At 50.3% G+C, this 14,965-nt stretch overlaps 8 protein-coding genes and 1 non-coding gene across 13 annotated transcripts; 4 read left to right on the top strand and 5 right to left on the bottom strand.

Moving 5' to 3' along the window:
* Position 1: 1 nt before the first annotated feature.
* LOC145437476 (histone H3-like) lies at positions 2–358 on the bottom strand (the record flags this gene model as incomplete). The annotated part of the gene is made up of 1 exon (XM_080314736.1): positions 2–358. A coding segment is annotated over one exon (357 nt), but the record flags the coding sequence as incomplete, so codon positions are not given.
* A 3,503-nt stretch (positions 359–3,861) lies between these two features.
* On the bottom strand, positions 3,862–5,460 carry LOC145459190 (uncharacterized). 5 transcript variants are annotated; one of them, XR_013921328.1, is made up of 3 exons: positions 4,262–5,460; positions 4,075–4,200; positions 3,862–4,001 (listed from the first exon to the last, which is right to left on the bottom strand). XR_013921328.1 is itself a non-coding variant. In XM_080337857.1 (2 exons), exons 1-2 carry the CDS (start codon positions 5,340–5,342, stop codon positions 3,974–3,976), a joined length of 1,296 nt encoding a protein of 431 aa, XP_080193983.1. In that variant the 5' UTR covers positions 5,343–5,460; the 3' UTR covers positions 3,862–3,973. The 5 variants fall into 5 exon arrangements, 3 of the variants coding, with proteins under 3 accessions (XP_080193983.1, XP_080194084.1, XP_080194177.1); XR_013921358.1 differs by having other exon boundaries at positions 3,989–4,001; positions 4,257–5,460; XM_080337857.1 differs by having other exon boundaries at positions 4,075–5,460.
* A 241-nt stretch (positions 5,461–5,701) lies between these two features.
* On the top strand, positions 5,702–6,946 carry LOC145433349 (histone H4). The gene has a single exon (XM_080310434.1). It carries the CDS (start codon positions 5,742–5,744, stop codon positions 6,051–6,053), a length of 312 nt encoding a protein of 103 aa, XP_080166560.1. The 5' UTR covers positions 5,702–5,741; the 3' UTR covers positions 6,054–6,946.
* Positions 6,947–10,241: 3,295 nt separating this feature from the next.
* LOC145451636 (U2 spliceosomal RNA) lies at positions 10,242–10,435 on the top strand. The gene has a single exon (XR_013918973.1). It is a non-coding gene; the product is annotated as a U2 spliceosomal RNA (small nuclear RNA).
* Positions 10,436–10,951: 516 nt separating this feature from the next.
* On the bottom strand, positions 10,952–11,745 carry LOC145433213 (histone H2A). Its single transcript, XM_080310220.1, has one exon. It carries the CDS (start codon positions 11,703–11,705, stop codon positions 11,331–11,333), a length of 375 nt encoding a protein of 124 aa, XP_080166346.1. The 5' UTR covers positions 11,706–11,745; the 3' UTR covers positions 10,952–11,330.
* A 217-nt stretch (positions 11,746–11,962) lies between these two features.
* LOC145433223 (histone H2B.1-like) lies at positions 11,963–12,845 on the top strand. Its single transcript, XM_080310243.1, has one exon. The coding sequence runs from the start codon at positions 11,997–11,999 to the stop codon at positions 12,354–12,356; it is 360 nt and encodes a 119-aa protein (XP_080166369.1). The 5' UTR covers positions 11,963–11,996; the 3' UTR covers positions 12,357–12,845.
* On the bottom strand, positions 12,584–13,209 carry LOC145433194 (histone H3). The gene has a single exon (XM_080310164.1). It carries the CDS (start codon positions 13,192–13,194, stop codon positions 12,784–12,786), a length of 411 nt encoding a protein of 136 aa, XP_080166290.1. The 5' UTR covers positions 13,195–13,209; the 3' UTR covers positions 12,584–12,783.
* Positions 13,210–13,403: 194 nt separating this feature from the next.
* Positions 13,404–14,649, top strand: LOC145433338 (histone H4). The gene has a single exon (XM_080310424.1). The coding sequence runs from the start codon at positions 13,445–13,447 to the stop codon at positions 13,754–13,756; it is 312 nt and encodes a 103-aa protein (XP_080166550.1). The 5' UTR covers positions 13,404–13,444; the 3' UTR covers positions 13,757–14,649.
* On the bottom strand, positions 14,114–14,769 carry LOC145433111 (uncharacterized). Its single transcript, XM_080310050.1, has one exon. It carries the CDS (start codon positions 14,707–14,709, stop codon positions 14,173–14,175), a length of 537 nt encoding a protein of 178 aa, XP_080166176.1. The 5' UTR covers positions 14,710–14,769; the 3' UTR covers positions 14,114–14,172.
* Between the last annotated feature and the right edge of the window lie 196 nt (positions 14,770–14,965).

Here is a 14,965-nt window from a genome sequence, read left to right as displayed (position 1 = left end):
TGTCTTCGAACAAGCCCACGAGGTAGGCTTCGCTGGCCTCCTGCAGAGCCATCACGGAGCTGCTCTGGAATCGGAGGTCAGTCTTGAAGTCTTGAGCGATCTCGCGAACCAGCCTCTGGAAGGGAAGCTTGCGGATGAGCAGCTCGGTCGACTTTTGGTAGCGACGGATCTCACGGAGGGCCACTGTTCCGGGCCTGTAACGGTGAGGTTTCTTGACGCCGCCGGTGGCCGGAGCGCTCTTTCTCGCCGCCTTGGTCGCGAGCTGCTTGCGTGGCGCCTTGCCACCTGTAGATTTTCGCGCGGTTTGCTTTGTTCTAACATTTGATGGTGGTTGCTCCTCCCAAAGGTACCTGTCAGAGATTACTCTCTGTCACGTAGCGGTTTGGTAAGTTGCTCTTGCTTCAGATTTCCTCCAAGATCTTGTCCAGTATTTCTTCCGCCCTGGGTTCCATCTCTTGTTTTCTCCTCCCTTTTAATCTTCTGTTACATGATCTTAAAAGCCAAACATGTGTTATTTGTTTACCCTCGTGTTTCTTTAGGTTTCTTGCATCCCATGTGGTCTGCTTGAGCGTCGAGATTATTTTGAGGTAGGCCAGGAGTTGTTCCTGCGTCATTGGAGTTTCTGGGTTCATATCGATCATTTCCTGCAGGCCTGGCTGTCTTGCTGTCCTCCCCGTGACTTTGTTCCATGCATCTATGAAAACAAGTATGAGCGGTTTTACCTTTCTGCACTTTATGAACAGATGTTCGTGATCCTCAATTTCTGTTCCGCACAGCGGGCAGTCCCACGTTCTGGAAGCCAGTGTCGCTCGTAGTTTGTTATTCGTTGGGAGCAGTCTGTTTGCTATGTCCCAGTTTAACTTCCTCTGGTCGTGCGTGAGGTAGCGGTTGTTGATGTTCCTCCAATTTGGTCCTTCCATCTCCCTCAGTTGTCTGGCGTTGTTCCTTGTGATAAACGCTCGATATTTTTCCTGCCGCTTCAATTTGATGTCCTGCCGGTTGAATTTTATTCCCTCCATGGTTTTTGCGGTTTCTCGCCAGTGCTTTAGCGGCTGCAAAACATGAGGTATGGTGTTATCGATTTTGTGTTTCCCATACCTTCTCATGGTGAGAGCCAGCTGGTTTTCTATTCTTTTTTCCCATTCCGTTTCGGGCTTCGCTTCTTTTTCAAGGTATTTCAGCGCCGGTTTGATGAACGCGAGATCGGTCATGGTCGGGATATCCACTAGGTCCAGTCCACCCATTTCCTTGGCCTGTATGATTTTCTCATATTCCATTTTGCCGTCCAGTCCCATCACAAATGCTGCTGCTTCTGATTTAAGCTTCTTCTTGATCGGTGGCGGCATCCTGTTCTTGGAGGCCGTATATGTGAAAAGAGGTAGAATGTTAGTGCGCAATATGCTCACCTTTTCATGCCTTTTTAGGTGGAGTGTTCTCCACTCGTTGAGCTTGTCGACCGTTTTGTGGATCGCCTCGGTCCATGGCTCCGTCTCATCCTTTTCTTCATGTGCTATGGTGTGCCCAAGGGCGGTTAGCTTGTTGGTCCATTTGAATTTCGTGGTGGGTTGTCTCCATCTTTTACGCTCAAACGTTATGCCCCTCGTTTTCTCCTGATTGATCCGTAGACCGCTCGCCTTGCCGAATTCCTCTATTACATTGATTGCCTTGCTGCTGTCACCTTCCCTTGCCAGCGTAACGGTGATGTCATCTGCGTATGAGGGTGTGGCTATTTTCCCTTTCATGCCAGAGAGTTTGAAGCCTGCAATAGAACTGTTAAGCTTCTGTAGGAGCGTGTCCGTCACTATGGTAAAAAGGTACATAGAAATCGGATCGCCTTGCTTGATACCTTCCTGGATTCTGATATTTTCACCGATTGCGCCGCCTATTGATATGGTGGCCTCTCCGTTTTCGTATATTGATCGGATGAAGCGTCGGAAGTTGTTGCCTAGGCCTGTCTCCTCCAGCGCTCTGTGTAAGAATTGGTGGTCGATTGTGTCGTACGCCTTGCGGAAGTCTATCGAGACGATGGCTCCCTGATTCCTCTCTCGCATTTCTGCCGCAATTTCCCTTAAAACAAGGTTGAGATTTCCGATATTATTTGGTGGGTTTACGTGCTGGTGGTGGTGCGTAATATCTGGCAGGGTCTTCTTCAGCCTGTTCGTCAGGATTTTGCTGATGATCTTGTAGTCTACATTGAGTAATGTTATTGGGCGGTAGTTTTTCATTTCCTTGTCGTCGCCCTTCTTGTGGATTGTCTTTATTATTCCACCTGCAAAATTACTCGTGGCGGTGTGCTTTGAGTAGAGTTCATCAAAAACCGCGGTTAGGTCCTTCGCTATTAGGTCTAGGGCTTGTACGTAGAACTCGGCACTTATGCCGTCCTTACCGGGCGTTCGATTTCGTTTTTGCTGGAGAATGGCCTGTCGCACCTCATCTTCGGTGATGGGCCGGTCTATATCCTTCGTCTGGTTTTGCGTCAGCTGTCCAGCCTGCGATCTAAAAAAGGAGTCTGCAATATTGGTATCCGTACCCTTCTTACTATATAGATTTTCGTAGTAATCTTCGGCAGTTTTCCGGATCTCCCTGGTGTCTGTGGTGATATCGCCGACCTTGTTTCTGATTGCGCTGATTGAAGCCACATCTCTCCGTTTTTTGATGGTTTCGCAGAGCATGTACGGTTTTTGAGCTAGCGTTTCTTCCGCCTCGGCCTTGGCTTCTTTCTGGAGTTTTTGGATGCTCTCCTCCTTGTTTTTCCATATTTTCCTTTTCACTCTTCTGTATTCTGGCAAAAGAGTAATATTATGAATGACACGGTTTCTTACTATTTTTAATTCTTTTTCGTCCTCTTTATGCCGCTCTTTTTCTAGCCTTCGCGTCCTGGCGGCGTATTGGATGTTTAGGAGCTTTAGCCTTCGCTTCACGGCTTCCCACCATTCTATTCTGCTCGTGTACACGGTGTCGTATAGGGTTTCCCACATTTTCCATTTATTTTCTAGCTCCCTCATGAACGTTTCTTGCTTGTAGACGTCGGTATTGTTTTTCCAGATCGTGCGTTTCGTGTCCTGTTGTTGATCCAGCTTTACCGTGGCCACGGTGGCGTCATGGTCTGAAAAAGCGCAAGGCACATGTTTACAGTTTACCGTTTGGATGTTGGGCGTGGTGTAGATCCTGTCGAGCCGTGATTTGCCCTTGTTGTAGAAGAAGGTGAATTCCTTTCTATTGCCATTGGCCCTCCTGAACGCATCCTCTACGCCGATTGTTTTCATCGTGTTCGCGTGTCGGTTGGCTTCTTCCCTTCTCTGGTCAACAGGTTGCCGGTCGAGTTCACAAGAGTCTACACAGTTAAAGTCTCCTGCTATAATTTGGTACTTTGTACCTCTTACCCTTGTAGCTAGTTGTCGTAGCTGCATTCTTCTTTTGGTTCTGTCATTGTGACCATAGTATGAAGTTATATCTAGTTTATGGGTACCCACTTGCACTCTTAGCTGTGTCATTCTCCCTTCCATGTCTTTCGTCACGTTCAGGGTTCGCATGGCTCTCTTGTTTCTCGTGTTGAGCAGGATTGCAGTTCCCGCCGTGGCGCCGTCTTGTGAGTTCCAGAAGGACTTCCCATGCCATTCCTTTGCCCAGATATCTTCCGTCTCTAATGCGGAGTGCGTTTCCTGCAGGCACGTAATGTTTGCACCTGTCTTTTTAATGAAATCATAGATTACTTGTCGTTTCCGCCCATTTCCCATCCCGTTGACGTTAAGCGTCAAAATCCTAATATCCCCATTAGCCATTTCCCTATCTAAAGTACCTCACTAGTTGTCTTTTCTTTTTATTTTTGGCTTCCTGCATATTTTGCATTTCTTGTATAGCTTGGCAGATGCCTCGCTTACCAGCATGCCACAGCAGTCGGTGATGATGCACGCCCTGTTGCATATCCCGCAGCTTATAGTGTGTCTTCTGTTTAGCGCTTCTCCCGTGATTATCAAGATTTCCTTTTCGTCGCAGCATGACTGTATAAAAGAATGTTCAATGTTACACACCATGCATGTGCATACCTTCGAGTTTGCTAGGTAGGCTACGGGCCTTCCACATCCTTGACATGCGATTGTTCCTTTTCGCTCTCCCGCATAGCTGAAATGTCTTATGAGTGTTGCGCTTTCCTCAGAGTCCGTGCTTTTATGGCTTCTCTTATTGTCTCTGATCTTAGGGCTGTTGAAAAAAGGTTCAGATTGAATTAACCAGTTAGCCTGCTCACTCTGAAATACCGAACTGCTGTCTTCCGAACTTTGCGACTTGGTTAGTACGTCTTTGAGATCCGCAACAACATCCTTCACTGGCCGCAGCTCTTCGCTGAATGAATTTGCAGCCGCGCCTTGCTGCTCGGCCGTTCCGGCGTCTGGTTTCTCCTCCTGCTCATCGTCAGAGTTTGTCTCTCGTCTCTCACCTCCATGTATGGGCATCACGCCACTAGCAGCTGATCCCTCTCGTTGTTCCTCGCTCTCTGATTGGCTCCCGGCCTCTGACGCTTTCGGCGACGTCATTTCTTCCGACTTAGCGTCTCCCTCTGGTGGCTGGTCGCTGTAGCGGTCCTGCGATAGATCGTCGTGTCCTTTTGGACGCGTGGGTGTCGGCGCTTGCTCTCTAGCAGCCTCTTGCGGGACAACCGGCTTCACGTAATCGTAAAGCGGATTCCTGAAGGGCTGCCTTCTTTGGTTACCCTGTTGCTGGGTAGTTTGGCGTAGTTTTTCCGGGCACATTCTGGCAATGTGTCCCGGCCCTTCACATAGTGCACAAGTTTGCGTTTGCCCCCGATATTTGACAGCGATTCTGAACCTGTTTATGTATATGTAGGATTTAATGGGGTTTTCATCCACATACCTCTTCTCAATGAGTACACTTCTTATACCATTCCTGTATCCCAGGTCATCCCTTTGTTCGTATATACTTTTTACCGGTCCATAGTTGTTCTCAAAGTGCTGTGCTATTAATCCATTCCCCATGCAGGCCGGCACCCAGCTGAGGTAAATTGCCACATTTTCTGCAATGTATAAATTGTGGAACGGAAGGGATATCCCTTCCGATTTCATTTTTCTCATGTTCCTGTCTGCTATTACCGCCATCGCTCTAGTTCGGAATGTGATATCACATTGTCCGTTTGGAAATCTAATTAGTCCATCAACTTCTTCCTTATTGATTCCTACTTTATTAAAGAAACTCAGTACCTCTTTGCTCGTTGGCGGTTTGTCCAGTTTGACCTTCAGATCACACGATCTATCCATTGGCATGGTTGCTCCTGCCGCATTGGCATAATCCATTGGGGCCGTACCCCTCTCTACACCCGTCGCAGACATACTCCTTAAGCGAGCTGCTTGCGGGCGCCTCCTTTTCCCAGTCCTTTACCACCCTTCCCTCTTCCTGACATTTTTTTCGATCGTTACTGACGTGCAGTAGAAATGTGAAATGTCTATTTCAACAACGCGGTTTGCTTTGTTCTTGCCATACTGTCACTGTCTCTCTCTCCGATTTACGTACGAAATTTCTAAAATTCTCGGTCGTCGCTGAATGCCACTAGTAATCGTCCGGCGTGTCACGCGAGGCTATTTATACTCGGCCGTCGAAATTGGCGCGCTAGACGCGTTTCGAGAACGTCCGCTGGCGACCTTCACGTAATGCGTTGAGTGCCGAAGCGTGCCATTCGCTATTGAAATTTTATTTTCGCGGACCTAGTCGTTAAAAATCAATTAACAAAAATGTCTGGAAGGGGAAAAGGAGGGAAAGGTTTGGGAAAGGGAGGCGCCAAGCGTCACAGAAAGGTGTTGCGTGATAACATCCAGGGAATCACCAAGCCCGCCATCCGCCGTCTGGCACGTCGTGGCGGAGTGAAGCGTATCTCAGGACTCATCTACGAAGAGACCAGAGGTGTGCTGAAGGTATTCCTCGAGAACGTCATCAGAGACGCTGTCACTTACACCGAACACGCCAAGAGAAAGACAGTCACCGCTCTGGACGTAGTCTACGCCTTGAAACGCCAAGGACGAACTCTGTACGGGTTCGGCGGATAAGCGACTCGCTACTGCGATCACAAGACGAAAACGGCTCTTTTCAGAGCCACCCGAACTTGTTGAAAATTAGCAGAGGATATCGCCGCCTTATTTTGGTCGATCGAATAGTATTTAATCAAGTTAGTTAGTTAGTTAGTTACTCACTTACTTACTTACTTACTTACTTCCTTCCCGATCAACCGACTCCAATTACTTTTTCTATAAACCACCCGACTTGTACCAAGTGCGCGGCTAAAACTAGAACTGCTCAACAAATTGAACCGTCAACTAACTAAATGCGCAATTTGTACTACAAGTCTGGCCGGCCGTCGCGTAACTGCGGCAGCCTGTCCGTACTCTATGAGCGTAAACATCAACTTTGGATGGCCCTGAAAAGAGCCGTTAATAGTGGAGGTGTTGACGACACACGCCAGCGTTTACTTCTTCTTGGCTGAGGTCTTTTTGGCAGCCTTCTTGACCACTTTTTTCGGCGATTTTTTCGAAGCGGGTCTCTTGGCAGCCGGCTTTTTGGCGGCGCTCTTCTTGACCGTTGCCGATTTCTTGGCCGCTGCTTTCTTGACGGGAGTCTTCTTCGCTTTGGGCTTTTTGGCCGTAGTTTTTTTGGTCGATTCCTTGCCGACGGCGGCCTTCTTGGCGGCCGGTTTCTTCTTCTTGGCGACGACGGTCTTCTTTTTGGCTGCCTGCTGGGCCGGGGCCTTCGGAGCGGCGAGCTTGTACCGTCCCGTGCTGTTCTTCGGGTGGACGAGCTGGCCGGACGCGAGCATTTTTGCGAGAGTCCGGTTCAGGTTGGTTTTAGTCGACTGCTCGGTGACTTTGTTGCTGCTCAAAACGTGCTTTTTGATGGCTTGACGCGAGGAGCCTTTCTTGTCGCCCAGCTTCTTGATGGCGGCGACGATCATGTCCTTGAAAGGAGCGTGACTCGGCGTCGTCGTAGTTTTCTTGGCGGCTGACATCGTGCTTGTACGTACGAATAGAACGGTAAATATTTCAGCAGTTGTTGTAGAAATCGGGAAACGGCGCAAATTACTATATAACCAACGTCTGCCGAACGAGCAGACGCGAACGAAACGAAGAAGCTCTCGGCGACGGCCGACGCCGGTCGGGGCACGGCTTTCTGTGCTAGTGTTCGTCGTGACCGGGGCCGTGGTGCCGACCCCGGAAGTGGCCGACCGACCCGAATGGGTTCGCGGGGCGGAGCGTGTTCGCGCGCTGACCGGCGCGCCCGTTCCGGATCCGCGCGAGACGTCGCGGCTGCGTAAACGACCGGTTTTCGACGGCGGGGCGGCTCGATCGAGCTGTGCAAAATCAACACTTCTACTTCCTAAAGCCGCGTTTCGCGGAGCTAGCAAGACCCGCAGCCCTATCGGACCCGCGCTCATCCGAGGGGCAGTTCAGACCTGTCAGGCGGTGAACGCAGCCCGGTTCTGCCACGTCGCCAGCCAGTACTACGACGCGGCAAAAGCCCATTGATCGGCCGTCGCTCGCCACGGGGGAGAGCGAGAGCCTGAGCGTGGAGCGCCGCGCCGGAAATTGGGACTCTAAATTAAAAGAGCGATAGGCAATCGGAAACGACGGGTCAGTCATAAGTAGACGAAAATGTGTATTGGACTTCGAGACGTGTCGACTGTTCGATTATCAATGAGAACGACGTGGAAATTTAAATGTATACAAATGATACATGTAGCGTGGCCACAGCGAATAAAATGTCAATTTCGCGTCGGATTAAATGTTATTGCGGCAGGGCAGCCAGGCATATTTTCGAGCGTACCCGTTTAATTGCGCATTTTTGATGATAATTCTGGGATGATCCACCGATCAAGGATAATCCCAGAATTATCAAAGAAAAACTGAAATAACTCCACTTCTACGGCTTGGAATTGAGTCAAATTTGTTTTGCATCATTTTTGAAGACAGCGCAACAATTTCATGGGGTTGGTTGGCAAAAAGAAAGATTTGAAAAAAATTTTTTTTTGCATTTTTAGGCAAATTCAAAATTTTCATGCTGTACGAAATCCGCGAATATCGGTTAGAATGAATTCAAATTTGGTGTACGTCGTTTTTCAAGGCAACCTAACGATTTAATCACGTAACCAGCAAGATTCAGGAATTAAGGTTATTTTTCAACAGTCCTATTGCGCATGCATTGTCACTGTTGCCGCGGCTCGACCACGACTTCATTGATATCTCATATACAATGACGCACCCGGCTTCGTATGCCGCAACGCGACCAATCGAGTTTTTAAAAGTAACAAATTGGGAAATTGCAACGAAACTATAATTCAACTTTTAGCGTAGCGACAAGATCGTATAATTTCAGTACGCTAAGAAGTCATGTATCACTACACGATTCGAATCTTGAAAATCGTTACTCGATTCATTTTTGAGTGCCCGTGCCATCGTGCACGCTCGGAACCCAACTACGAGCGAGCGAGCGAGCCCGCCCGCCCGCCCGCCCGCCCGCCCGTTCGCGGATGGTGGGAGCGCGCAAACGCGAGAGACCCCCAGCGGATGACGCGAGCGTGTGAAAACGAATTGCCGCGTATCGTCTACCGTTCTCGAGGGCGTCGTGGCCTAATGGGTAAGAGCACTGCGCTTGCCTCGCCGCGCCGCCCAGAAGAGACGGGCTTCGAATCCCACCAAAGGCGAAAAAGAAGAGCGAAAGAATACGGTATGGTTACGCCCTGCCTAGGATGATGGTGAAAGAAGCGAATAGGGGCTTATAGCAACAAGTCCCGGCACGGTTACGCCCTGCCTAGAATGCTGATAAAAAGCTACGTGGATAAAGAATAAAAAGGGCTTGCATTAACAAGTCCCGGCACGGTTACGCCCTGCCTAGAATGCTGATAAAAAGCTACGTGGATAAAGAATAAAAAGGGCTTGCATTAACAAGTCCCGGCACGGTTACGACCTGCCTAGAATGACGGTGAAAAGCGACGCGTGCGCGCGTTGCACTACTTTGTCGTCACAGAAAGCGCTGCGCCAGGATATTTATTCGAGATTTCTGCTTCAGTCGAATATTGGTGTCGACCGGGGTGAAGTACAGTATAAACAGGAATTTCAACAACGAATCAGAGATCGATCAGCGGATATTGATTTCTGACAATCCGCGTCCGTCCAACAGCTCGAGTCTCTGAGAAACTATCCGCCCGAAGCCGAACAATCTCGACCAAAAATCCACGCTAATCCGAATAATGCCGTTCGGAATCGGAATCGAACAACCGTGTGCCGAAGAATCCTAATCGTACATCTGAGCAGACTAGTATTTACAAAGGCCAAGGTTAGGGTTATCTGACGTAACGTATATACTGGCTCGGACCCACTTGACAAAACGACTTTACAGTCAAAACTCACGTCTGGTCACACAACTACCCACAACAAAATCACAAACAAAACATGCGACGGAATCCGACCCGAACGAGTACGAATCAAAAAATAAAACAGCCGCCGCCGATAGCCCTGTCCGCCTGCGACCGACGCGACTCGACGCGCCTCAATACGGACCGGGTTTACTTGTCATTTGTCGGAAAAGAGCCGAGCGCACTCAGCAAACGAGAGAAAGGGAGGCATACCAACCTTATAACAACCAAAACTCCAATAAATATGAAAGGTAGAGGGACTACTAGTAGTTGGAGAATTATCAGCACTCGCCCTAGTCTGAAAAGGACCACCCGTCGCGACCACCCGTCGCTTGAAATTCGCGCAATACCGGCTCTGCCAACCTTCTCTTGCACGAGCGACAGTGTATTACGTGCTTCGACAGGCTTAGGTAGTCGGCGATAGCACACCAAGTGTCGTTCTGCACTGCAACTGTAGCATCGGGCGATCTCGATCGTAGGGCGGGCGGGCGGGCGGGCGGGCGGGCACCAACGGGTTAGCAATTTTTCAATATGCAGAAAATGTGTTTTCTTTTCTTCCAGCCAATCCCGATCCTGATCCCTCTGAGGATGATGTTCGATGTGCACTCCGACACGTTTCGTAAACCGCTGCACACCCACTTTGCTCTCCACTCCAACCGCTAGAAACCCAGTTATTGCAGTAGAAAAATTTGGATTTCAATAATATAGTATTTACGGTGACCATAATTACGGTGGCGATAATTTTCAAGCGCGAAATTTTTCTGTTTACGAAATCGGGTGAGAAAAAATTGAAAATTCACTGAATATGAGTGTCACGGGGCCCTTCCTCCCCATCGCTTCTCGGCCCTATGGCTAAGATCAAGTGTAGTATCTGTTCTTTATAGGTTAATACCTGTAACGGGGGTCATCGACCCCCTCTGTGTATTAATTTGATTTTTGCAGCGTTGGTGGAGAGTTTGCGGCTTGCTGCGCCTCCGCCGTGGGTCACCTTGGTATTGCAGCACCTCCAAGTTTGGCCTGCACGCTCCGACGTGTCGGAGTATTCATCACACATCATCATCATCATCACACATCATCATCATCATCGTCATCATCGTCGTCGTCGTCGTCACTAGGGAGTAAAGAGTCTGCGCAGTACATTGAAACACTTTGTCGGCGCGTCACGAACAAAACCGTTGGGCGCCGGCGGGATCACCCACTCGCTGCGACGTCACAGAACAGAACGGCGCTTGGTTTGGTATCGCCCGAGTACCTAATCGTGTCGAAACCCGAACCTCGACACTTACACTGTAACTTTGCGCGAACAACGGAATTGCGCCGAACAACAAAATTCCAAGCGACGGCAGGTCCCAACTGTAAGACGTAACATACGAGATCCTTTCTACCCGCACCAGTACTTACGACTCTCCAAGTACTAGTACGCCCCTGCTCCGTACGACCCAGACATTGGAGTATTTGGTTGTATTTGAAGGTACGTATCTCTTGACAGAGGCGGCTGAGTGCGCTCAGCCTTTTTTTGATTCACGCATCAGGCATACCGGCTTGTGTATTGGGAATTGTGTATTGCGTCGCTCGCCTCAGCAAGTCGTTTGCAAGCAATAGCGGTGACAGACACCCGCTGAGCAATCAAGGCGGCGCCGCCGCCGTACCGCCCGCCACCCGTCGAGCGCGTCTAATTCTAGTTGGCCACCGTAAACACTATTCTATTCAATTCCAGACAAAATTGTTCGACAATGTACATCGCCGTAACCATACAAGTATTGCTTTGAAAACGCTGTACTCTAGGCTCGCTCGAGTCTCAGTCTTATGATTATACTGCGCGCGCAATGACATGTAAGTGTGTATACAATTTCGTAAAACCTGCTCGATCGGGTGGCACTGAAAAGTGCCGTTTGTGATGATGAAGGCTTTTGCGATGCGCTTAAGAGCTCTTCCCGGTCTTCTTGGGCAGAAGGACGGCCTGGATGTTGGGCAAGACGCCGCCTTGCGCAATCGTAACTCCGCCGAGCAGCTTGTTCAGCTCTTCGTCGTTTCTGATGGCGAGCTGCAAGTGACGCGGGATGATTCTGCTCTTCTTGTTGTCGCGAGCCGCGTTTCCTGCCAATTCCAGAACTTCGGCGCTCAGGTACTCTAGCACGGCGGCCAAGTACACGGGAGCTCCGGCTCCCACACGCTGTGCGTAGTTGCCCTTTCTCAGCAGGCGGTGAACTCTGCCGACCGGGAACTGCAGGCCAGCTCTCGATGATCGGCTCTTTGCCTTCGCCTTGGATTTGCCTCCTTTGCCCCTTCCTGACATATTTTTTGCGGTAGTTTGCTAGATAGGTAGTATCTTTTCGATAAATGAATTCGAGGGCGCACAACTGGCGCTTTATAGCTCGCCCGTGTCACAGCATTGTGACATGAAACGAGAGACGGCTAATTCATGCGCCAAAATAATCCGTGACGCAGCTGTCTCGTTTCGTGCATTCGCTGTTCGCTTCATTAGCATACGCCCGACTATATAAACGTTCTGCGCCTTGGCGCCAGAATCAATTCGTATATACTCACGTGCAAGCAGCTCATCGCGGCAAAACTACAGAATAGCATAATGGTCGCCAGCAAAGGTTCAAAGAAGCTCGTAAAGAAGCAAACGCCGAAAGACGGCAAGAAGAAAAGAAAGTCGAGGCGAAAGGAAAGCTTCAGCATCTACATCTACAAGGTGCTGAAGCAGGTGCATCCCGACACTGGAATCTCCAGCAAGGCCATGAGCATCATGAACTCGTTCGTCAACGACGTCTTCGAGAGGATCGCCAGCGAGTCGTCTCGTCTCGCACACTACAACAAGCGCTCGACCATCAGCAGCCGCGAGATCCAGACCGCCGTCAGGCTCTTGCTGCCCGGCGAACTGGCCAAGCACGCCGTGTCTGAAGGCACCAAAGCCGTCACCAAGTACACCAGCTCTAAGTAGATGGTTGTGCTCGACGCCGAAAATCGCAAACAACGGCCCTTGTAAGGGCCACCCGCTCTTGTGCGTTTTGACTTGCTTGCTCTCGCAAGCGTTATCAATTCAGTTGTTATGCCGTACTCTGTTATTTACGCCAGGTGGTAAGTTGCGTTTCCGGTACCTGCAGTGCGATGAACGAGACGGGTTCGTGTATTACATGGGTAGCTTATCTGCCGTGAGAGGTTCGTGGGATGCGAATCTTCCAGACTGGTTTGTGTATTACAAAGTAGCGCGCGCGCTGTGAAACGGACGCTGCGGAAGGCAACATGCCGCGATGACAATAATTATAAAACTGATAACAGCGCGCTGATTCTAAACTCTCTCGATACCGTGAAGTTCGGGTGGCTCTGAAAAGAGCCGTTTATTTTGCGTCGTGCTAGTCGCCAGCAGCTTAAGCCCTCTCGCCACGGATGCGTCTGGCGAGCTGGATGTCCTTCGGCATGATGGTGACGCGCTTGGCATGGATCGCGCACAAGTTGGTGTCTTCGAACAAGCCCACGAGGTAGGCTTCGCTGGCCTCCTGCAGAGCCATCACGGAGCTGCTCTGGAATCGGAGGTCAGTCTTGAAGTCTTGAGCGATCTCGCGAACCAGCCTCTGGAAGGGAAGCTTGCGGATGAGCAGCTCGGTCGACTTTTGGTAGCGACGGATCTCACGGAGGGCCACTGTTCCGGGCCTGTAACGGTGAGGTTTCTTGACGCCGCCGGTGGCCGGAGCGCTCTTTCTCGCCGCCTTGGTCGCGAGCTGCTTGCGTGGCGCCTTGCCACCTGTAGATTTTCGCGCGGTTTGCTTTGTTCTTGCCATACTGTCACTGTCTCTCTCTCCGATTTACGTACGAAATTTCTAAAATTCTCGGTCGTCGCTGAATGCCACTAGTAATCGTCCGGCGTGTCACGCGAGGCTATTTATACTCGGCCGTCGAAATTGGCGCGCTAGACGCGTTTCGAGAACGTCCGCTGGCGACCTTCACGTAATGCGTTGAGTGCCGAAGCGTGCCATTCGCTATTGAAATTTTATTTTCGCGGACCTAGTCGTTAAAAATCAATTAACAAAAATGTCTGGAAGGGGAAAAGGAGGGAAAGGTTTGGGAAAGGGAGGCGCCAAGCGTCACAGAAAGGTGTTGCGTGATAACATCCAGGGAATCACCAAGCCCGCCATCCGCCGTCTGGCACGTCGTGGCGGAGTGAAGCGTATCTCAGGACTCATCTACGAAGAGACCAGAGGTGTGCTGAAGGTATTCCTCGAGAACGTCATCAGAGACGCTGTCACTTACACCGAACACGCCAAGAGAAAGACAGTCACCGCTCTGGACGTAGTCTACGCCTTGAAACGCCAAGGACGAACTCTGTACGGGTTCGGCGGATAAGCGACTCGCTACTGCGATCACAAGACGAAAACGGCTCTTTTCAGAGCCACCCGAACTTGTTGAAAATTAGCAGAGGATATCGCCGCCTTATTTTGGTCGATCGAATAGTATTTAATCAAGTTAGTTAGTTAGTTAGTTACTCACTTACTTACTTACTTACTTACTTCCTTCCCGATCAACCGACTCCAATTACTTTTTCTATAAACCACCCGACTTGTACCAAGTGCGCGGCTAAAACTAGAACTGCTCAACAAATTGAACCGTCAACTAACTAAATGCGCAATTTGTACTACAAGTCTGGCCGGCCGTCGCGTAACTGCGGCAGCCTGTCCGTACTCTATGAGCGTAAACATCAACTTTGGATGGCCCTGAAAAGAGCCGTTAATAGTGGAGGTGTTGACGACACACGCCAGCGTTTACTTCTTCTTGGCTGAGGTCTTTTTGGCAGCCTTCTTGACCACTTTTTTCGGCGATTTTTTCGAAGCGGGTCTCTTGGCAGCCGGCTTTTTGGCGGCGCTCTTCTTGACCGTTGCCGATTTCTTGGCCGCTGCTTTCTTGACGGGAGTCTTCTTCGCTTTGGGCTTTTTGGCCGTAGTTTTTTTGGTCGATTCCTTGCCGACGGCGGCCTTCTTGGCGGCCGGTTTCTTCTTCTTGGCGACGACGGTCTTCTTTTTGGCTGCCTGCTGGGCCGGGGCCTTCGGAGCGGCGAGCTTGTACCGTCCCGTGCTGTTCTTCGGGTGGACGAGCTGGCCGGACGCGAGCATTTTTGCGAGAGTCCGGTTCAGGTTGGTTTTAGTCGACTGCTCGGTGACTTTGTTGCTGCTCAAAACGTGCTTTTTGATGGCTTGACGCGAGGAGCCTTTCTTGTCGCCCAGCTTCTTGATGGCGGCGACGATCATGTCCTTGAAAGGAGCGTGACTCGGCGTCGTCGTAGTTTTCTTGGCGGCTGACATCGTGCTTGTACGTACGAATAGAACGGTAAATATTTCAGCAGTTGTTGTAGAAATCGGGAAACGGCGCAAATTACTATATAACCAACGTCTGCCGAACGAGCAGACGCGAACGAAACGAAGAAGCTCTCGGCGACGGCCGACGCCGGTCGGGGCACGGCTTTCTGTGCTAGTGTTCGTCGTGACCGGGGCCGTGGTGCCGACCCCGGAAGTGGCCGACCGACCCGAATGGGTTCGCGGGGCGGAGCGTGTTCGCGCG

Source organism: Botryllus schlosseri, chromosome 1 (assembly GCF_051294905.1).
Source record: "Botryllus schlosseri isolate E-star chromosome 1, Bs_hap1, whole genome shotgun sequence".
NCBI lineage: Eukaryota > Metazoa > Chordata > Ascidiacea > Stolidobranchia > Styelidae > Botryllus > Botryllus schlosseri.
Note: the sequence above shows the minus strand (reverse complement) of the source record. Positions and strands in the feature narration are given on the sequence as shown.

What these genes read in the sequence shown, in the direction of transcription:
- LOC145433338 (XM_080310424.1), top strand. Translation starts at nt 13,445, where the DNA reads ATGTCTGGAAGGGGAAAAGGAGGGAAAGGTTTGGGAAAGGGAGGCGCC.
- LOC145459190 (XM_080337857.1), bottom strand. Translation starts at nt 5,342, where the DNA reads ATGTCTGCGACGGGTGTAGAGAGGGGTACGGCCCCAATGGATTATGCC. An exon ending in GCATGTCAAGGATGTGGAAG is followed by an intron (nt 4,002 to 4,074) that starts GCCCGTAGCCTA and finishes TCTTTTATACAG; the next exon opens with TCATGCTGCGACGAAAAGGA.
- LOC145433213 (XM_080310220.1), bottom strand. Translation starts at nt 11,705, where the DNA reads ATGTCAGGAAGGGGCAAAGGAGGCAAATCCAAGGCGAAGGCAAAGAGC.
- LOC145433111 (XM_080310050.1), bottom strand. Translation starts at nt 14,709, where the DNA reads ATGTCAGCCGCCAAGAAAACTACGACGACGCCGAGTCACGCTCCTTTC.
- LOC145433349 (XM_080310434.1), top strand. Translation starts at nt 5,742, where the DNA reads ATGTCTGGAAGGGGAAAAGGAGGGAAAGGTTTGGGAAAGGGAGGCGCC.
- LOC145433223 (XM_080310243.1), top strand. Translation starts at nt 11,997, where the DNA reads ATGGTCGCCAGCAAAGGTTCAAAGAAGCTCGTAAAGAAGCAAACGCCG.
- LOC145433194 (XM_080310164.1), bottom strand. Translation starts at nt 13,194, where the DNA reads ATGGCAAGAACAAAGCAAACCGCGCGAAAATCTACAGGTGGCAAGGCG.